The 23437-nt window shown below is 34.7% G+C and overlaps 1 protein-coding gene across 4 annotated transcripts in view; it reads right to left on the bottom strand.

Moving 5' to 3' along the window:
• Positions 1-594: 594 nt before the first annotated feature.
• HNF4G (hepatocyte nuclear factor 4 gamma) overlaps positions 595-23437 on the bottom strand; it is a 59724-nt gene continuing 36881 nt past the window's right edge. For 3 of the 4 annotated variants that reach the window (XM_085221306.1, XM_085221304.1, XM_085221305.1), the window contains 9 exons: positions 19062-19230; positions 16880-16974; positions 13386-13492; positions 9514-9669; positions 7216-7303; positions 5969-6121; positions 5532-5768; positions 4923-5045; positions 595-4542 (listed from right to left, as the gene is read on the bottom strand). In XM_085221306.1, the coding sequence (XP_085077432.1) occupies positions 4424-4542; positions 4923-5045; positions 5532-5768; positions 5969-6121; positions 7216-7303; positions 9514-9669; positions 13386-13492; positions 16880-16974; positions 19062-19207 (1224 nt within the window). In that variant the 5' untranslated portion in view covers positions 19208-19230 and the 3' untranslated portion in view covers positions 595-4423. Of the gene's footprint in view, positions 4543-4922; positions 5046-5531; positions 5769-5968; positions 6122-7215; positions 7304-9513; positions 9670-13385; positions 13493-16879; positions 16975-19061; positions 19231-22138; positions 22369-23437 lie in introns of those variants that run through there. The other variant, XM_085221303.1, reaches the window with a different exon arrangement.

Below are 23437 nucleotides of genomic sequence, written 5' to 3'. Positions count from 1 at the left end.
AATCTACTTCAATTGAAAATCCATACACAGGAAAAATACTTTTCAAAATTTAGGAGATACTGCTTATATAAAAAGGTCTATCTTAAAAAATCAGTTTAAAGTTTTAAATGCATTTACCTACAAAATAAATAAAATAATTGTAACTACATTAGTCTAAGTAGCAATGTTCTAGAGAAACAAAAGGGAGTGATTTATTAAGTTATCCCTGCCCAGAAAAAAAGAGAAAATGCTGTTGAACATATGCTTCATTTTAAATACAGATGGCATTAAGCACATGCTTCAATTTTTTTTCTGAGGCAAGACTAAAAACTGAAAACTATAGCTATGTAATACTTTGTCATGTTACAGGAGAATCAACTAAAATGTTGCCATTATATTCTCTCATATGATTTCAATATCCTGCCTGAGCAAGGAGATGGACCAGATGACCTCCAGAGTTCCCTGCAATCTCTACCATTTTGTGATTCCGTGAATACTGTACAGATGAAAACATGTTACAGTTTTATGCCTATTCATAAGATACGCAATAGAAAGTGTCATCAATGTTTATGTAAATAGTAAAATAATAATAAAAATAATTAACAAAGGCAAATGTGTCATTTGGATCATTCATTTTTCTTTATTGAATTTTGATGAAAAACAGTCCATTTGAAATATTTCCAGAAAAACCATTTCAATTCCAAATGCTCAACACAAAAACTTGGTATCAGAGTTCAAACATATAAAGTTACATCTTATTATAATTTAATATTTAACAAAGCTAATCATTTTTGATTTTGAATAATTAAGCTTACAAAAATAATGTTACAGTTATAAAATAAATCAGCTTTTCCCAATAAATTACAGTGGTGTTCCTCTTATTCAAAAATGTAATATATTGTACAAAATAGATAACATCTTTTAGTAAGATAAAATACTAAAGTATGTTTTTCATCCAGTACATTTTGGCAGTGTGTGAAACCATGTTATTTTACATTTAATATTAAACAACAGTGTGAAAACTAAACCCATTATGTTATTACGTTAATTGCTTATATAAGGCAGGGGTACCCAACTTGGGCGGCATTTTATATTTCAAGTTACTTTTATTTAGTCAGACCGATCCTGTCATATTCACAAAACTGGCTTTTTTAATCTCACCCAGAGAAGTCACACATATCCAGCCACAGCCAAACATTCACTTTCTGAGAGGGTCACAAAAGTGACCTCAGTCAACAGTGTCATGCATGCTTTATCCTTTTTCTCACAAAGTGAGAAAGCTGGTGGACTACATGGAGAAACAGCACAGTTCTGATACCCCTAAAGTTAACGGCAAAACTTTGATACTTTATTCTGTCATAAAAAGTCTTACTAAAAGGGTCTAGTAAAAAGAGCAATGAATTGATAGAAAAAAAACAACAACAACAAAAAAAACCACACAGTAACCGGCAACAAGAAAAGCACATTCTATAAAGCAAAAGGTAAACTTTAAGAGCTATTGTATGCAGATCTAAGTACAAAGGCAACTGCTTCAAAATAACAAGAAGAAACACAGCATCTACCTTTTGGTAAATGTATTTTCATTAAAGCCCTTTAAATGTTTAGATCAGCTCAATATTCACTGTGTATTTTCTGCCTACAAAAAAAAAAAAAAAAAAAAAAAAAAGTATGTGAAATAACCTTAAAGGCCAGTGGTTTAATTATATCATCTTTGGATGCTGTGATTCAGGCAAATGCCTGATTCAGGATGAACAACTTCTCACCTTGCAGAATTTCTAACTCCATTGTGTTTCATCTTTGCCATGGTTCAGCATACTGCAAATATTTTTCCTGTTTATTTCTTATATAGCTTCTAGGGGGGGGGAAATCCAAACAAACACCTACTTTGAAGTATTAAAAGAATAGCATTGCTGTCTGGAATAAATAAAATGTGCAAAGTGGCAATTTTCTTATGATATCACTACTGTATGAACAAAATAATCACTTCATGTTTTATAAGAGATAATTTTCAAACATTCTTAATGAATATATGCCCATATGAGCATGTGTCACAACAGCCCCTTGTGCAAACTGAAGAGGGTCTCTATCTAGATCAGTTAATATAGACCTCAGAAAGAAAATGTCAATCAATTCCGGATCCTTCAAAACTGGGAAAGGAAGAAGAGGAGTCAAAGGGGACTCATCACAGTAAGTCAATTCATACCAAACACCTGAAAATTCTGAGTTTGAAATCCAAACATGATGTGCTGGTTATCTTCATAGCTTGAAATACCATGGCTCAAATGAGGAACATCTGGAGTTGAATTCAGGCATGTCTATCACTTGAGTTAGCAAATCATCTGTCTCCAGACATAGATCTACAATATAAATATGTAGGTTGCTCTGAAAGCAATGCCTCCTATTTATTTCATAGAAACTACAACAGGAGTACAAAAACACTATTCTCAGCAAATTCTCAGCTACAAAATGCTATTTTTCAACAGTCACCAGCTTTAGCAATGCATTTTTGCCAGTGATGAACATGAGCCTGCATGCCACGCCCATAAATATATGCACCACTGGAGGTAATCCACTGTTTCACAGTTTCTGTGACACTGTTGATAGAAAAATGCTGGCTATGTAATCCATCTTTCCTCAGCCCAAATAGATGGAAGTCAAAAGGCTCCAAATCTAGACTATATGGTGGGTGTGATATGACAGTGCTGCCCAGATTGGTTGTGCTTTCCATGATCTTCAAAATGGTAAAGGGCCTGGCATTACTGTGTTGCAGGAGAAAGGCTGTCTTCTTCTCCAGTCTGACTCTGGAAGCTTGAACCTTCGACTTAGTCAGTCTCATGATGTAGCTGTCAGAGTTGATGGTTTGTCCAGGTTCCAGGAAATCCAGAAGGATCACCCCGTTTTTGTCCCAAAAGACAGTGCACATCACCTTTCCTGCCGAGGGCTGAATCTTGAACTTTTTCTTCTGTAAAAAATTCTCATGTGTCTACTCCATGGACTGCCATTTTAACTCAGGCTCATAGTGGTCCAGAAAACTGTCACTGTTTTCACCAGTGCTGAAATGCACACACTGCATCACTGCACTCAAACCCACTGTTTGGCCTCCATAAACATTAGGCACGTGTTGATGAATGTCAATAAGTGCTATTTTTTCCACATGAAGGAATTAAATTCCATACTTTTGCTTCATACACGCTTCCATGTCAGATATGTCAGATTGCCCCTCTGCTGACATCTGTCACATGGCAACAAAACATAATGGATTATTGGTGGTAAGGTTTGATCTCTACTGCCATACTGCCAACATCCACCTCTGCCGTTGTGACAAAGCATAATAAAATAGGAGGCATTACTTTCAGAGCAGCTCTGATACAATTATTCTCTAGTAAAGTTTAGAGTGATTGCCAGTGCACTCACCAGACAGTTAGACAAATAACACAATGCCTACATTTACATTAGTAAATTAAACAGTACAAAGTCTATATACTCCAGTCTTGAGGTCAACTGACATGGCCTGGCTATGTTTCTACAGTTATTCTCTGTAAAGAAAGATGGCAATATTGAAAGTACAGAGTAAAAAGTGTCCCTAGACAGGCCTAATTCCCAAAATGCCCTGAGAAATTGTCTGGGAGAGAAATAGTCCTGACCATTAAAAATTCAGACCCCTTTTTAACTCTTTAGTAATATAAATGGTAGCACTCTGGTGTCTATACATCCATGCCTAGGTACTGTCTCGTTGAGTAATACAGACATTACTGTGTATGTAGATTTCAAAAAGTTCTCAAACATTGTCGCACATGGCAAGCCCTCCCTCTGATTCACACAAATTTGTTGCAGGGAGGATTCAACTCCTTTGTTGAAATTTTATTTGAAAGAGATGCTTCTTTCAAATCAGTATTTTTGAAAACGTATTGAATACTTCTATCCATTCAGTATTTCCTCGTTTTTATTTACTATATGTGCTTTGTTTGTGGAATCTTCGCTTTGGTTTGACTAATGCACTTTTTCATGCCTACAATTCACAGCTAAACAAGCCCTAGACTGTTCACTCACAATGAAAAAAAAAAGTTATATACACAACTAAAACAATAATATTAAGATGACAACTAAAACAGAAAATAAAAAAAAATGAATCTGTGCAGTTAAGAGATCTAAAAATAACATCAACCTTTATACATTTTTATCAGCTGCAGTGTCCACAGTTACAGCTCTACATAGCAGTCAGAACAGTGAGTATTACTTTCCAAATCATAAAGGGTCTCAAGAAACACCCACAGTAGTGGCTGCTGGGGAAATAATCTTCTTTATCATCCTGAGATTTTAAATGTGCAAGTTTCCTACCAAATTATCTAGTGCATAAAAAGGAAGGAGGAATGGAAGGAGGGAGAACTGAAGGGAAAGAATGGGGGAAATAAGGAAAGTAGGATGAGCAAGACAAAGAAAATTATCACAATGATTTTTGTTTCAAAATAGACTGCTGTGCAATTACTGAAGCCTGATTTGAAGACATTTTGTATTCTTGTCCAGAGCCTTGAGGAGGGGAAGGTAATGGAGTCTCTGGTGTTGCTGAAAAAAAATTCAGAAAGAATTGCACTTTTTAATATTCTGTCCAATTCTGCACAAATATATACATACTACTGACCCCAAATACAGTTCTTCTACGTTCGTCATGCTAGGCAAATTGGACATTATTGGAGATTTCAGCTTATCAGAAATTGTGCACGTAAAACCAACGATGTATCAGAATGGTGCTAAATTGTTAAAATTAGATTAAATTCAAGCCAAAGACTCTTACTTATCACTGTTTACAAAATGTTTTTAAAATGCACAATTATTTTATTCTTTATGAAATAACTCTATAAGCACTGACAGGCCACCATTTTAATTAATATGTTAAACTATAAGACTGAAATTTTATGATGGAAGGCTAACTTGCAATTACTTACAAATCTGTTCTGCATGTACAGGAGCAGACATTGAACTTATGAGGATGGTTTGGCCAGTTAATGGATCTTGAGCTAAGTGAGGATGTACTGGATGATGTAAATGACTGGTATCATTAGAAGTACCTGCAAAAATAACATGAGCATATATCAGTTTAGAAGAGCAGGTTGTTGCCAGCAATTTATATTGCAATAATTATATTTCTGCAGAGTAAATATTTTGATTGGCAATTTGAATAATTGCCTCTGGGTATTCATTAAACAATTTAACCAGACTTCAACCACATTAAGCACTGTGTTTATTTGCACTGTTTTGATTGCATTAACAGCAGACTTCTTGAAATATCTGTAAGAATTCTGTAATCTGTCAAGGGAATTCTGTGTCTAGATATTCAGAAAAGACTAAGAAGTACAAAGCACAATCTGAGACTGTAGGACTGAGGGAATAAGATGAGCAGACAGGACAAGCATTTAGCTAACGATTATATGACCTGAAGCTCAGTCAGTGTGGTACTGGTCAAAGTGCTTGCTTACATCATGATTCCCTCAGCATCTCAGTGTGCTAAATTCAACAGAATACAGCATAGTAAGTTTGAGATGTTGTTAACTTACCTCCCAGTAACATTTCCTGAAGCAAACTGTCAATTTTAACAATTCCAAATAGTTTAACCAGTTGTATTTGTTCAATCATTTGCCAAGTGATACTCTGGAGTGTAGGCAGTAAAAGCAAAAGCTCTCCAAATCTTCCTCGGGAGTCATACTGACGGTCATTAATATAATCCTCTAAACTGATTTGGACTTGGTACCGCATGTTCTTAATCTTCATTGGATTACTCAGGCCTTTTGCATCTGAAAAATGACAAAAGCATACAATCAAGATGCATTTTGATTTGGGAGGAGCATCTTACTTTTTTTTTTTTTCCATTTTGTTCTTTTCCTCCCAGCTAGATATCATGAGCACATGCTATATCAACAAAAATCACTTTCAGTGTAATCTGAACAAAACCAATAATTAACAATAATTCTGAGATATATTTTCAGGAATGTACCTGGATCAAAAAACACAATCGCTTTCAAGCAAGCATACTCATTGTCATCTATCTGAATTTCCTGGAAGGGTCGAACTAGTTCATCTAGAATTCGATTTGCGACTCGGCTGATCTCCACTTCAGTACTGTTGCGATGGATTATATAGTTGTTACCTTGGAAAGAAAGAATAACAACATGTAGACTGATATAAAGATTTAAATGCAACATACTACATGATGAAAATCATTTTCAAAAATATATTTTATTTTGCTTAATCAAATTAGTATTTTTTCATTCAATAGCTCTCCTTTATAGCATACAAAAATTTCATGATGCAAATAAAGTTATAGGTACCAATTACAGCTCTCACCCAGTGAATAAACTGTGCGGGTAAATATGCCATCATGTGTAGTTACTTATTAGTCCACGGCACTGACATGGACATTTGAATGCACAAGCATGGTATTAGCAAGCCTTTATACAAAAGATAAAGATACCAGTAAACTGATCTAACTTTTTTTCTCCCCCCACTGTATCCCAAGATGAATAATGAGATTTTTCAATGGACAAATAGCCTTTTTTCAGAGAAGACATCAGGAATGCTTCATTATCCAACAAATGCTCTTGTTATTCCCAACAAAATGTAGAAGCATCAGAAAACTTTCAGTAAATACTCAATTTCACCTCTTCTTTGGATGTAGGTATCTACATCCAACATGGCAGGGAAAAACAGGATTGCTCTTTGCATGGTGACACATGGCAGCTGTCAAAACAGCAGTGAAAAAGATGCTGGGAAAGACAGCTGCAGGGAACAGGCCATCCTCTTTCATAGCCTATAGGATCTTCTGTGATAATTTCTGAAGAGCTTTTAGGAAAGAACCAGGTAAATGGTTTTCATGAGACTGAATCTCCTCTCTTAAATGAAGATTTCTTATGTGATTTTGGTACTGGTGGTGTTTTTTGTTGTTACTGTGATCTTTTCTTTTCTTTTTCTTTTTTTTTTTTTTTGTATGGGATAAAGATATAAAAAATGATGCTAACGTAACGAAATCATTTGCTAGGAAATCTCTAAATTGTTGCTTCTGGTCTTCTGGTATTCTGCTTTTGCTGGAACAGGGCAGATGACATTATGTCTTTAATAGCTATTTAGCATTCTCAGAATGCATTGCTTTGATTATGTCACAACAGTTGTCCCACTTAAGTGACTACATGGTTGCTAGTATACTATATCATCATCACTATTAATTGAAATAAAACCAATATTTACCTAAAAGTAAAATGTCCTTATATGCCATGGACCGTTTTGCTGCTCCAAGCAACAGGTGTTCCCCAGCATGTGCTCTCAGCAGTGCAACCTTAAAAAAAATAGCAGACTCATTAGAAAATAAAGCAGTAACTTCCAAGAAAGGGCAAAATGAATGACCGTGCATATTAACATGAATACTTTTAGATATATGTATTGTAAGGTCATATGGTAAAATGTCAAATAAATATAAAAAAACCTTCCACTGTATAACATTGTATTTGTAATTATAATATTATAATAAAATTATCATTCCTTGTCACTTCTAGCAGTTGGTGATAATCTTAAACATATCACTCTACAAAATACTTCTAAGTCAGTACAGTTCTTGTATTTATTCCTTGCCTTTACTTCATTAACAAATTTTGCTCTGAAATTTTAGGTTGGTGTCAAAGACTCCAGTGGGCTGGAATGAACCATAATGGTAAATTCTTCACTGTCACTCCTCCATTTTTATCATCAAAATTGTATGTGTTACATAAAAGAGCTTTTTCCCCAACACAGTCAGATATGCTAAAATATACACTACAGTAAACAATGAAGAAACTTGATTCCTACCAGGAAGGTGGTACAAAATGTGATCATTAGTTTACTCTTTGTCACCTATTTACCTTCCCTTTTAAAATCTCCTTGAAGCTTCAGCACTGACCTCTGTTAACTCACAAAATTTTTCTCTGTGCAAGCATTTCCTTATGAAGCCAAGCCCATTCTTTATGGGTGATGTAAAGGAATTCAGCACCTAGGAATACTTAATGTATTAAGACTCATCAGACTCTCAGTAGAGTTAACTTATCCGGATTGGCCTGCTCCACAGTCTGATTCCAAGATCAGGAATTGTTTGTCGCAAACCAGATGATTAATGTGATTAATAAACACGCAATGCACATTAAAAGGAAGTTATCATAAAAATAAATAAATAAATAAATAAATAAATAAATAAATAAATATTTTAACTCCCAATACCTTTGTCATTAATTTTTGAAAGTATTCAAAGATCAGGAATGTTTCCCACATATGCATTCTTCAAGTAGCGCATTCTCAGCCTTTATTTATCTATCTGTACTGATGACTTTTTTCATTTAAGTAAAGACAGTAACTTCTTACTGACATCTGATCCTTTCCATATTTTCATGTCATCTTAGCAAGTTGTTTTTTGCTTGCTTCCAGTGCCTTTGTAGAACACTGTATTTAAAGATCTAACACTACATTTCTCTTTCTTTTACAGGTTTTTAACTTGTCTGATGAGTTTGTGCACATATAAATATTCCACGGGTCTGCATAGATAGTGAAGTACTAATGTGGGGTTATCTCCTGTGTCTGAACCAACTCCGTATTTCTGAGAAAGAATATAAAAGGGAACGAATTCAGTTTTAGTTTCAAACCAAATTATCTAATGTTCTTAATGAGACTTTGTTAAAAACTGAAGGACTAAAGAGGAAAAAAAAAAAAAGAGGAATTGCTCAGTTTCACTTCTCAAAGTAATTTTCAAGCTAAATCAGACGTCACTGAGATCCTGAGCCATGAATTAATCTTCTATCCAGGAAGTCAGTGACAAAAAAGCCTACCACAACATGAAGACACTTATTCTGTGTGCCAACATGGTTTGCTCTGAAACCCACTAAACATTAGCTGCATTACAAATGAGATGATAAGTCAGACCTCTGTAATAAAGACCCTGAAGAACCCTTCACATTTTGATGATTTTTTTTCTCTACACTTTTGTTATCTACAATATAATTTGAGTACATTATATCATATGAAATATTATTTGCTATAGAGTGACATCAGCATGTGTTTGGCATTTGCTCAAGATTCTTATGGCTTTTATTTTTTGCAAGCAGAGAAAATCTGCTTCAAATTAAATAACAGGCTGCCTTAAACTATATTATAATGAAAGATAGACATAAAATAAATACTTTGGAAGATCAGAAAAAAATCATGATTTTTTACAATATTCTTTTCATTTCCGCATTCAACTTGGTATTTCTGCTTTCCGAAAGAAAACACAAAACACTAAATGACAACTGGCTTGCTGAAGAAGTGATTCTTTCTTTTAATAAGCTAGAGCCATATCAACTCCTTCTATTTTTCCATGGTGGTGTTACTTCAAAATTTAAAAAAGAAAAAAAAAGTTTTAAAATCAAGCATGTAGTATCAAGCTGTATTTGATCAGACACTGCACTATTGTTTTCTCATATAATTAAAATATCACAGAAAGAAAAAGACAGTTAATAATGTTCTCCCTTTGGTCTTTTCTTGTACCTGATCATCCAGTGGCAACTCACAGAAGCCAGGAATATATTTAGCCCATTCCACCAGGACCAAAAGTTGCTGCTTCATAGATTCACAGACATCACTAATACCAGCGATTTTCTTAGCATTTATGTCAGTGCTTGCACCAGGACTGGAGATTGAGATCTGGACATATTGAAAGAAAAAAAGTAATAATGTTGAATTTCATATAGTTGCATTTTCAGAACAAACTAAAAAAAAAAAAAAAAAAAAAAAATGACAGCAGTTATCACATACTCTTAAGAAATTCCTGACTATACAGACAATACAGATAGAATAGTCTGCACAAAAATTATAAAACTTAATTTCACATTTATTACTGCTATTCACACCATGGTATATGGTACATGGTACAATAGCTCCTCCTTCCAAAATACTACTTGTAAAGATTCTAAAGCCTCCATTGTCTGCAGACAGGAGGGTTTTGTTTTGTTTAGGTTCAGGTTTTGATTTTTTTTTCCTTTAAAATGGCTGTAGTTTACCTCATTTTAGAAAAAAGAAAGAGTTCATATGCAATAAAATGAAAAGCAAAGAAAGAGAAAACGGCTACCATGTTCTTCTAATGAAAAGTGTTACTACCTTCTTAAGTTGAAATAGGTACAGAACAAAGTAATGTATGAGACCATTGAAACAGTTTCACTTTACATTTTACTTAAGAAAGGATACTTAAATCCTGAGATTTGATTATTCCTGTAACCCTTCTGCTATTTCCCCACTACAGCCCCTAAAAAAATAAATAACAATAAATCGTTTGATTTTTTTGTAGTTACAAATTTCAGGATTGTGGATCCTATTTAGGTTGACTTCTGCCATATCCTCCTCATTCTCAGATATGTATTTAATCACCCATTGGGACCCATGGTGAAATTCCATTATCCTTGGATGGTCAAAGGGAGTTGCACTTCTGAACTAAAGCCCAGTACTTCCCACATAATTCAGTACCCTAAAACACTGAAAACAGCTTAAATAGTAATGGCAGTTAACCATCTGAACGTCAGTTCTCGGGAGAATACAGCAGTCAATGAGATTAAAAAAAAGTCCTCAGAGATAATTCAAAGGCAGTGATATAGGAAAAGAGGTAGATATATTGTCTCTTTGCAGGCAGACCATTTGTGAAATCCTTGCTGTAAACACGAGTCTATTTCTGGCATCTGTTCTACAAAAACAAACTTGAAAAAAATACTGAGTATTGTTTAGGTAGGTGGGATCTAGTAGAATAATTTAGTCTAGAAAAAAACAAAAAAAAAACAGAAAGAGAATAATGAAGTTCAATGTATTTCATTGTTTCCAGAAAAGTCTTGATTGTCAGTCAAAAATACCTACACAGGGAAGAAAATTCTCATAGCAGGAGGCTCTCTGATCTATCAGAAAAATAGATATATCACCATCCACCAACTAGGAGTTAGTTCAAGAGCGAAAAGAACATACAGGTTCTTTAATCATTACACATAATGACTCATGAACTTGAAACACACTTCATCCTTTAATATCTTATGCTATACAACTTGATAAATTACAAGATTATGGACTGTGTGCCAAAATTACTTGGTGAACTTCAGTTGCGGATTCATTATGAACTCCTAGGACTGCAAAACCGACAACTTTCCTCTTTCTCCATTGCTCCTCTGGGTTGCAATATGGGTGTCACCAGCTTGATGAACAAAACAACATAATGCTACATTCCCATAATCCTGAGGAAAGTCAGTGACATATCTTTATTGAGAGTAAAGTATGTCCCTTACACATTTATGCGATCCAAGACCCTCAATCTGTGGGAGAAGAATTTTACTTGCACAATTTATCCTCACAAACAATCCTCGGGAATGAAATAAATCATTTTTCCCATTTTAATACGAAATTTAAAAAATGGAAGAATTCCACCTTCTTCCTCATTTTCAAAGCTCAAATACTTGACCAAGTGCTGGACTTGGGGGTTGTGGTAGACAAAAAGGGTGACACAAGCAAGCAGTGTGCACTTACAGCCCAGAAAGCCAGAAGTATCCTGGGCTGCATCAAAGTAGGGTGGCCAGCACGGCAAGGGAGGTGACTGTCCCCCCTCAGCTCCACCCTTATGAGCCCCAGTTGGGAGTACTACATCCAAGCATGAGGCCCCTAGCACAAGAAAGATGTGGAGCTGTTGAGAGTGCAGAAGAGAGCCATGAGGATGATGAGAGGGCTGGAGCATCTCTCTTACGGAGAAAGACTGAGGGAGCTGGGCTTGTCCAGGGAGACTTCACTGTGGCCTTCCAGTACATAAAGGGAGTTTATTAACAGGAGGGAGACCAACTTTTTACACAGTCTGAGAGTGATAGGACTATGGGGAACAGTTTTAAACTAAAAGAAGGGAGATTTAGGTTAGATGTTAGGAGGAAATTACTTTAAGCATGGTATGTCAGTGCAACAGGTTGCCCAGTGAAGCTGTGGAAGCCCCATCCCTGAAGGTGACTGAAGCCAGGATCCTTGATCTGGTGGGTGGCAACCCTTTCCAGAGCAGGGGAATTGTAACTAGATGAACTTTAAATTACCTTCCAGCCCAAGACTTGATATGATTCTATCATAGGATGTATGACACTAACAAACTCTTGAAATCTCTTCTCAGGACTGAATTATTACAGGTCCATTCAACTGAGGCAAAAACAAGGACTTCTAGAATTTAGCTCTTCCATCACATTAAAATAACCTCTTGGCCTTTAAGGTTTGGCATATTGGAAACAATTCTCTTTTACTACACCATATCAAACAGTAAGAATAATAAATTTTTGTGTGAATTCACAAGGTGGTGTTTTAGGAGAGGAATCTACCAGCTGACAAGAACTTCGTGGCAGAAAAGACTGAGGATGTGATTCTCTTTAAGAAAGCTCTTATTCCTGAACTGCATGAGTCAGTTGGAAATGATTAAGGGACTGACACACACATGCACATACTAAAAAGCATAATAAGCAAGTTCAAAGAGTTACTAAGGAGGTAAAATAGGTATATTTTTCATACTGCATAGTTATGAAAGGTAGGAAGGTCCATTATGTTCATCTGCCCAGACACGCAATATCTGCCAAAGACTATCACCCAGCAATTCCTGCATCAATTCTTTACAGACAGTTCCACTCTAAGAGAGATGCTGATAAAGGATGAGATTACAAAACATTTGGGGATGTATAAATCAGTCAACATGAAATCATAAAGGTGGCAGTTAAATTCTAAGTTAGCAAGAGGTGCAAGAATGCAGAATCAATGACCATGATTTATCTCAGTTGCAGAAAAGGACTGGAGACTGTTCCATTCAGCAATTGATTGAATAGGAAAAAAAAGAAAAAAAAAAAAAGAAAATGAAGTTCAGATGAGACAAAGAAAATTTAAAAGAAAGCTGAGAAAAGAGTTTGCAGTTGGAACACTTCTGTTTGCCTTATTTATAATACCTAAGGATATTGAAAATGAGATTTTCAAAAGAATGTAAGGAAATGAGTGTCCACACCCATTAGAAATTTAATGGGTTTGGACAATTTTTTCACTAATGTTTCATATGAAAGCAAGCCTCAAGAATAGATAGGTGCCACCAGCTGCCTGAGACAGCAACTGATTTAAAAGCAGTAGGAACCATAAAGCTTTATTAAGAAAGGCGCCTAGGACATATTGTCCAGGACAAAGTAGAAATTTTATATTGACTTTGCTTTAAGAATGAATTCTGTTGCTGATTCTTTATTGGAAAGAGGAAACTGGGTATATTTTGGAAGTAGGAAGAAAGTAATCTCTAAAATTATATTGAATACAATGAGAATCTGAAAGTATTTAACCACAGAAAATATTTTCTTGAAGTCATTAAAGAATTTTACGGAAGATATCAGTACCTGACGGGAAAGTGTCTCAGCTTGTGACAATGTGCTAATAGAGGGAATGTTGCAGCCATCAAAAGTATTTCTTCTTGTACTTATCCTGTCCCGTTCATTTTGTACAGCTGGAAGAGAATAATTGTCTCATTTATTGACTTGTAAACACTGCCACACAATATCATTACAGAGGCTTACTAGATAATTGTAAGAATTATGGCATTCAAAAAATCTTGTGCTTTCAGCTCTAAATAATGAGAAAGAATGACAGTACATGTTCATGGCCCTTATCCACATTATGATGTTTGCCTATAAAACTTAATACAACCAACTGTAGCTAGGAACTGAACTTCAATAAATGAACCTTTTTGATAGTGATAGAAATGGACATCTCAGTACTGCTGAATAGGTCAAGAGATACAGCACCGTGAAAAATGTCTGAGTGAGAGGTAGTTTCCTGCGAGAAACCTTGATACAGCAATGGAAAATGAACTAAATATTCTAGTAAAATAATTTTAAGATTTTAATATCATACTTTGACAATGAATTCCTAGCCAGTTTACAGAACATTAACTAAGTAAGAAATTAAAGAACAAAAACACACCAAAAGGTTCCAGGCAGCTAACTTTTGTCCCATGGGGGGACAAAAAAAAGGTAGTTGAAAGGACTTTAAATATGGAATCCTTAATCAGTATATGCAAGGCTTATGAAGCAGCAAGGCTGACCTCTGAATTCAAGGAAGAATGAAAAATAAAACTATCAATCAGATATTTCTACAACCTAGAGCATGTCCAAGGTTAGGCCAGGAAAAAAAAAAAAAAAAAAAGGAAAAAAAAAAGAATTATACTGATCAAAATATTTTTTACTGCACAAGGAATCTCATCATCTTTTAAGAGCAGCAGCTTTATTTCCAAAGATATGTTTGCTGTTTTGTGAGCAGCTCCAAAGGCTTCAATAAAAAAAGAAAATAATTAAATAAATAACTGAATAGTTTTCAGGGTTTATCTGAACAATGCACATAGTTTATTCCTGAGGAGTAGTAACTTTTTGCCAAGGACATTCAATGATGGGCCTTTTATTAAAGTCACAATAAGAAATGCTGTGCGGTAATAAACACAAAGTGCTAAATGTGCCTGAAGAACTGAGACAAAAAATATAACCTTTTTTAAAAAAATTGAGAATAAACACTCACTTTTAATCTCAGAAGCTTAGTGTCACATAGCTAATTAAAATAATGTCAATAGTACTAATATTAATAAAATAGTAACTATTCTGCCAATCACTAGTGAAAGTCACTACCAGAGGACTTGAGAATCATAGGCCAATTATTTTTTGGGAATACATACTTTCAGATGTACTGATTTGTCTATCTTTGTAGACCCTTCGTTCAGACTCCATAATTAAGGGAGAATATTTGCTCAAAGAGGGTTTATATAGCCTCTACCAGCTGAAGCCCTTTTCACCTTTGCCTTGAAGGAAAGAAAGTGATTTCCTGGAAACAAGCTAAGAATATATCATACAGACTATGCTACACTTATGCTATAAGAGATAACCTGACTGTGTAGAGAGAGGTCTATAACAGCACATGAGCAGCAAAATCTAAAGTTCAGTCTCTTGAATTATTTTACTGCTGGGAAGCCTTGAATAAACATGACTTGGATATGGGGAAAAATGAAAGCCTTATAGGTAGTGGAACTGAGAGATGGCAGAATAGTGTAAATGAGATTAAAATTCTGAACAGGATATATATTCATTTATAACATGAGTCAGCAATATCCCTTGTGTTCACATTAGCTAACTGTGCACTGGACTACCTAGTATGCAAGAGACACTGGAAAACTGGGCCTAGTGGAGGGCTATGGTGCTGTAATCCACATGATGTCAAAGGTGAAGCAGAGTAGTTGATTTTATAGGAAAAAGAGGACCAAGGTGGAGATGGTCTAATTTCAGTCGACCCAGATCCTTCTCACATGTGCAGTGAAAGGCCAAGGCAGCAGACACTACACTAACTGCAAAATGAGACATTCTAGTTAGATACTACAAAGAAAATCTTCACAGTGAGGGCTGTCAAGCAGCGGAAAAAGTTGCTGACAGAGATCGAGAAATTCCCTCTCTTAGGGACTATCTAAACTTGGCTGGACAGAGTTCTTAGCAACTTGACTGAACTTAGAAATTATCTGTTCTAAAAGGGCGCCTGGGCCAGATGACTTCCAGACATCCCTTCTGAGCTAAAATGTTCTTTATTTCCTATTTTTGAAAGTCTACAAAGCTTTGCTTTTTGCAGAAGCTCTAGGGCTGTTATGTATATGAAAGTCTTCCTTTTTTTTTCATGTCATATACATAAGCAACATGTTACCGACTTTAATGGTTCAAATTCCAGAAGACTAAACCTCAAAAATATCAAACCATTTCATACAAGCACAGTACTACCTGTTTAGTTAGACTATTTATCTGTACTTACAAGGAAAAAAAATCCTGTTATCTTATATTATAACTTGAATACTAGCAAAGCAGTATGATACTACAGATACATAAAAGCATAAAGAAACAGCTTCCTTCATCTTAGGAAAGCAATGTCTAGACTAAAACTGATACAGTCTACTTACAGGACAGTCATGCACTCCCATTGCAGACTGGCCTTCCAGATGACATATCATATTCCAAATAAAACAGGTTTCAAAGAGTATCACAAAAAACACAAATTTTGCAATGAAATAATCATTTCTGACTGCTTATTTGAACCAGATCAGGATGCCTTTTGCCACTACATTATAACTGAAAGTGAAGCAACAAGCCCAACAACTTGATATAAAAATTCTCTAATATTCCTACTGACTTTCTTTTGCTATTGCTCTGATAACACAATAGTATGATCCTTCCATGTCCTCAAGAAGGTCACCAGAAGATCCATGTTTCTTCACATTTTTCAGGTAGATGCGTAATTATCTTTTCTCACATATGTACAAGTATATCTCACATACACATATGAAGTCCCAGTGAGATTGGAAATATTCCTGATTGTTGACACTCTACTAACAGTTACCACAGTTACCTCACACTTCTTCCTTAAGAGTTTCAAACACTTAAAATGAAGGGAACAATAAGCAAGTCAGCCCTGTAGCTTAGGTAGGGTAGAAACACAATGCTAAACATGCATTTTATGACTGAAATTTGGAAAAAATTATAAATCAGAGCTGATTTTTTTCCAGGCATATGGCACTTAGAAAGCAATGAATTTTGGTGCCAGGATTCATGGATTAAGTAGTTGAGATTCACTTTAAACCTGCCATGTTTGATAATGCCCAAAGTGTTAAAACTACTTACCCACCTGAAAATTAGATGATGCATACTTCACCTCAGTAAAAGTCTCCATCATGCAGGCACTATAGTAGATTTTCCATTTAATTATTGCTGTTAATTTTTTTGGAATTTTGATTAAATTTGGAATTTTGATTAAATTTTTAAACTTAGATTCTATTACTTTAAGCATATCAAATAATAAATGAGTCTACTACCTTCTTTTTTCATTCCTGCTCGAAAACATTTTTTTAAACGACAATATCTGCACTGATTCCTTTTGTCCTTGTCAACAACACATTGCCGGCTGAATCTATCAGAGACAAAAAAGGGTAAACATACAAAGCATTAATAAAGAACCACTCTGGCTTTGAAGAGGAAAACTAGTTAATTTGTGCTCTCAGAATTATGTCTATAACCACAGAATTTCTTCTGTAGTTTTTTTTTTCCCTATCAGTCAGTCTTGAGAGATTTCATACCTCCTTATTTTGCAAGTACATGTGTGTATTTATGTATAAAATACGTATTAGAATGGGCAAGAATTGAATATTTTTGAGTACGGTTTATTGTGAGATATGGAAGTGACTGCCTACACAGAAAGGGTTGGGATGAAATGCTATGAATAGAAGGATAGGATAATTAATGAAAATGTCAACTGTCACCAGCACAGAGCAGCCCACCCATTCCTGCAAAACCGGTACTTCGGTTGGCAAAGTTTACTTCTAGGAGCTAACAAATGAGCAAGTTACCTTAATATCATTATAGGTGACAAATTAAACAGGAAACAGGAGGAAAAAAAAACTGAATACCGCAATAAAGTAAAGATGCGGAAACACACAGAGTGTGACACTGCAAGAAAGTTTTCCTGGCTCTCATGCACATCCACAGGTGTTCCTAAGGAAAATGTATATGAGGCATCCCCTCCTCTCCATTTGCTTTTACCTTTTACCTTTTTTTTTTTTTTTTTTTTGGTATGTGTTAGATAAATAGATCAATCTTCTTCAGAGCTCTACTCACACTCAGCTACATCAGCTCTTATTACACCATTTTAGAAGCACTGATCATGGCAGATCAGTGAGTATCTGCCTTATATATCCACAATTAGAATGTTAAGTATCTAAGGAAGAGTGGAGCAAACAACATTTCCAGCAACAAGACTACAAAGAAAATTTTCAGTTTTATCTATCTGTCTAAACTCACAAATTATTCTGTGCATGCTTAAAACTGACATCTTAAGGACTCAGGCATGCACAGAGCAATTCCTCAGACATGGTACACATAGCTGCAGAATGACAATTTGGGCAGCTAGGCACAGAAAAGTTAACAGGTTGCCGTTCAGATTGACAAAGAGGGTAATAGTCACTAAAAGGAGCAGTGCATCACTGAAGTGGGAAGATGTGTATATATACTTGGCCTATCTTTAAAAAAAGACTCATAAATTTTAGTTTTTCTCTACAGAAATTGCCTTAACAAAGAACAATTTTAAAATTAAAATTAAAAAATCAGTTAAGAATCACACTTTCCACATTACTAGTGAAAATACAAGATTTTTTTTTTTTTTTTTTCATTTTCTTTCTTCTTGTTTTGTTTTGTTTTGTTTTCAGGGGATGCCTCTCTGGATATGGTCCTGGGCACTCTGGTCTAGGTATCCCTGCTTGAGCAAAGAGGTTAGACCAGATAACCTCTAGAGGTCCCTTCCAACTTTAGCTGTTCTGTGTATCTGCTATTCTTTGTAATCATAAATAAAAGACTGAGACTGCAATTCAGTAATACAAGGATATCAACCACATCACATGGAAACTGTGACAGAACAGATCTTCCCTAATAAAAAGATACCTGAGTATCTATACTTGCATAAGCATTTTTTGTTCTGGTAGTGATAACAAGTTAATTCATAGGAAAAAAAGAAACAAAAACAACAATAACAAAAAATCAACTAATATAAAACATTTTAAACATTCAGCCCAGCTTTGATAATTAAAGTTAGACTTTCAAAAAGTGCTGTCTTGATGTCCATTAAATTGTTGGTAACTATTCATTCTTAGCATTTTGTCTGCAAGTCCTACAAGTGAAAAAAAAATCATCAGTGAATAAAATACTGTCATGAGGTCTTAAAAGCTAACTTAATATATTGTCTTTAGGAGCATATATAGCGCATAGATTCCACATCAAAGAAGCCATTTATAGGTGGTCCAATTCAGTAGACTTAAATGAAAGGGATTTTTTTTCCACATTATAAGAACATAACATCTCCGCATGCTCCATCAGAAGTGCTGTTTAGAATTCCTTCAAAAGAAGCTGAAAATAGCCCTGTATAGCTCTGAAAATTCTGAAAATGTCTGAAAGTAGTGTTTGCATACATTCATTAATTTAGTGCCTCTACCTTAACTTTTTTAATACCTGCATGTATAAACATGATTTTTCCGTATACTACGTCTAAAGAATCCTTTGCATCCATCACAACTGGAAGCACCATAATGTTTTCCAGTTGCTCGGTCTCCACATATTGCACAGAGACTGCTGATCCCGCTGTCAGTAGCATTCATGTTGAGGGGTTCTCCAGAACTGTCTGAAAAGAGGGAAGAACAACATTTAAAGTTATGGACAACGTTCTGAAAAAGTAACACATAGACAATTTATACTTAAAAAATAAGGATTTTTCTGTTGGTATTTTTTTTTTTTCCTTTTTAGTTGTCACTGTCTAATTAGCACAGTGTATTTGATTATATCTGACAGTTATTCTGATGAACACTATCAAATTTATAGAGTCAGAATAGCAGAATTTATGAAGTTCTCAACAGCAAATAATTTTATTTCAAACTGTTTCCAACTGAAAGGGGTTATAAAGTAAATGTAACCTTGCAGGTCTAATTACATATGTATTCTAAGAAGAGGAGGAACATTGGCATAAAGCAGCATTACATGGATAGCTGGCAAAGATATCATATACCACCTCTAATAGGAGATGGTAGTAACTGTTGACTATCACTGAAAAAATCAATTATATTTAAAAAAAATACAGTAGACTTAAGGAAAGAATGCTAAGAGGACTTAGTTTTACTTCCTTGAACAACTTTTTCAAAGGAAGATTGACTTAAAAGTTGTGAGAGAATGTTATCTAAATATGCTCAACATTTAATAATTGAACATGGAAAACAATACTGAATTCACATAAAATCAGAACAGTTATACTTATTATCCTTAGAGTCACAAGGCTTAACAGACATATTTTCAGAATATAGATCTTTTTCTGAGTATGCTTCTGTTCTTATGGAAGGAAATCTTAGTATCCGTTAAAATTTTGTAGTTATTCAAAGAAAAGAGGTTAACATTACTCAAATATTCAAGCCTGCATTAAGAAGTACATGAGTTCATGAAGAGCGAAAATGTTGAAAAGCAGAACTGTTAATGTTGATAGACATTATTTATATTGTAGAAGAGCCATCGGAAATGTGTCATGCAAAAATACAATAAAATTTTGCTTATGCCCTAAGGAATTTACAATGTAAACAGAATTCTTTAGACAAAGAAAAAATTCACATCATCTTTTTTCTGTACAGAGACATAGTTGATTAGAATAACATTTTAAAATGTTCAAATAAAAATAAAAAGGTAAGAATTCAGTTCCCTGAAGAATTTACTGTTTCAAAATTGGGTTTGTTATGACCAAAAAATTTATTTTTAAAAATAGTTTACAGGGTAACTTCATTTGAAAAATATAAAAGCTTTACTTCAGACTTTACTGATTTTGGATCAGGACATATCCAAATAATTAAAATATTTAAATGTAATGATAAAATATTTCATAACAATATGACTTGTATCTCCTTGTGTCTGTGTTTATGCATATACATACATATATATGGAGATACTTGTTTTGTTTGGGTAATACTCTGAAAGAAAATGTCTGGGAAATTGACTTGATTTTGCAGAGTTTGTTCAACAGAACTGTAGAACCTGTCTGAACATGGATAGTTAAATTTCTCTGGGTAGTTCTAATGAACTTAGAAGTTTTGAAAATACACATCTGAAGGGTCAGAAAGGCAGCTCGCAGATCTCGCCTAGCACTGTAGAAAATCAACCTTTTTTATAAGTTCTATCACAAAATACTTAGGCTAACCTGAAGAAAAAAGGACTTACATTTAGTAAAAAATAGTTGTCAAAGTAATCATTTACAGTGAATAATTTAACTAACTGGATCACTAACACACAACACAGTATAACCTCCCTAATCAGCTTTCCCATTCTGTGTAACATTAACAGATAAGAAAAAATGAGATTCAGCAAAAAACAAATGACCAATGAAATCATCCATAGTAAAAGGAAAATCAGATAAATCCTCCTCTAAAACTTACATAATCATTGTTGATAGCTTCAAAATCATTTAGGCAGTGAAGATCTGTTTTTCGTCCTAAATCAATAATAAAATCTACTTTTCTGTTTACTGAGCTGGTTGTAAAGTAATACTAGAAATTCAAATAAAAATTCAAGTCCAGTAATAAAAACTAACTTGGATTCCATATGGAAAGAATACATAGACATGGGAAATGGAACATGCTGAGTATTTTTCCTGCAAATCACTAAGTATTTGTTCTGCATTTAATATATTTCATAAATATTTAATAAATACTATATCTGTATTAGAAATACAATTAAAACTAATTCTCAAATATATCAAAAGATTTGGAAAGACACTTTAGGGGAGTTTAATTCACTTGATATTTTTCTTCACTTTAATAGACTGAAACTACCCGGTTTTGTTCAATGCAAAAAGATGGCAGAATGAAATTGTGTGTTTCCTATTCCAAGCATTGGTACAATTGGTACAATTTCTCACCAAAAAAAAAAAAAAAAAAAAAAAAAAAAAAAAACTACCTGAAGTTAAAACGCTCCATTAGCCAATAGTTTATGCCAATAGTTTTCCTCAGCTAAACATTAGCCTGTAGAGAGCCAACATGATTTTTAAAAAATCACCCTGATTCATATATACACATGTTTAGAATAATTAGTTTAACACTGAAATGAATAAAATGTTGTCCAACGAATAGAAACTAGGCATCAAGAAGCAGTAGCTATTTTTTTTCCACAAACCCCTGGATAATCTTGTCGTGTCCTTCTGAATGCTATATATAACATTTACTTTCATGTCCCAACTGTCAATACTAGTTATTCATTTGTCTTACAGTAAATAAAACAACTGCTGAATACACCATTTTCTTCCTTTGATTAACTGACTGATGACAGTACAGCTCAGTTATTTTATTACATATAACCACTCTTTTTATTTTTCTTAATGTTAAAGAATTATAATGTCATTAACTTAGAGTTAATGGTGAAGTGTGAAAGAGATGATTTGTAGTTTGAAAACAATCACTAAATCTTCCATTAATAAAACATTTTGCTAACACCTTAAAACATTAATAAACTTCACATTTCCCACTAACTGGCATGATTTTGCATCATGGAGCAGAACTCACCATTGCCATTGTACAGAATCTGCATAGTTTCAAACTCCAGCGCGGTGTACGTTGGATCTAAAACTTCACTGTAGTTTGCCATTTCCATGTCTAGTATTGGTTCCGAGACCCTCATCATTCAGAGCAAAAACAGTGAAAAAGCTGCTCAAATGTACAACCTTTCCATTCTGTTTCACAGTGGTTGATTATCCAAAGTTAACTATAACCGTGTCTCTTGCGTGCTACAGTGGGAGGAGCTGGAAAACTGCTTCTGCATGCTATATTCTACCTGCATTTTTTTTTTCTTTTATGATATAGTGCAACCCTTCTGATAATCTTGGAATGCTTCATGGAATTACCTTATCAGAAGTTACACTGGCTCTAGTTTTTTCATGAACTCAGGTACGTCCAGGAAGCTTCCTATCTCCTGTGACCTCCTACACATTTTGTTGTGGGGTAAAGGTTCTAAAAAAAACACTCTCGTTTGTTTTGTGTAAAGAGACTGTAGATTCATATTTTGTTCTCTCTGTTCCAAACAGTAAGGAAATGCAATGCAATTATGGATTATCCTCAGTTCCCATCTATCTAGCCTTATTATGTCTATTGTTACAACTATTCATGTTCTTCAGTAGTGACAATAGCTGGCTGTGCAGGCATGCTTAACAAAGATCTGAAGCAACATAAACACTAAAGCAAGAGTTTCCCCTCCTCTTTACAGTCCCCATCACATACTGTGTTGCTGTGATGGCAGCAATGGATCTCACATGCTCTCAGAAGATGGCTTCTGCTCTAAAACTTCTTCATGCAGAATGCGATGGCAGTGTGCTGTTTTCAGAACCACTGAGGTACATAGAAATTATTTTCCTTCTCTAAACAGAAGGCGGAGATTTTGGGTAGGTGCATTGCTCATCAGTTAGCATACACAACACACATACAAACCCAAACAAACCCCACCCAGGAAGTCACCTGAATCTCTGCATAAGGTTGCTGAATTTTGCTTGCTAATCAGATGTTTTTAAATGCTGCATGGCAGAATCTCAAATGTTCTTGCTTTGCAAGTGAGCCTGTACAGAGAACTACTCTTTACACTGCTAAATGATAGTTACACTAAAGATTACATGCACAGGAAAACTTTCTAGGTTATGCTTAACCAAGAAGAGGAAATAACTACATACACAGCGTTTCAATGTTTATTTGAATGATAAATGTCTGCCATCACATAGCTATGTCCAAATTTAAGAGTATCTCTGATCATGTTCCTTGCAGGAATCCCCTGCAGATTTTGTAGGGTGCCCTTTTTAACCTGCTGTTATATTTCCT

The sequence above is a fragment of the Meleagris gallopavo genome, chromosome 3 (assembly GCF_905368555.1).
Source record: "Meleagris gallopavo chromosome 3, MGAL_WU_HG_1.1, whole genome shotgun sequence".
NCBI classification, from domain to species: Eukaryota; Metazoa; Chordata; class Aves; order Galliformes; family Phasianidae; genus Meleagris; species Meleagris gallopavo.
This window is presented reverse-complemented; position numbering and strand designations above follow the sequence as displayed.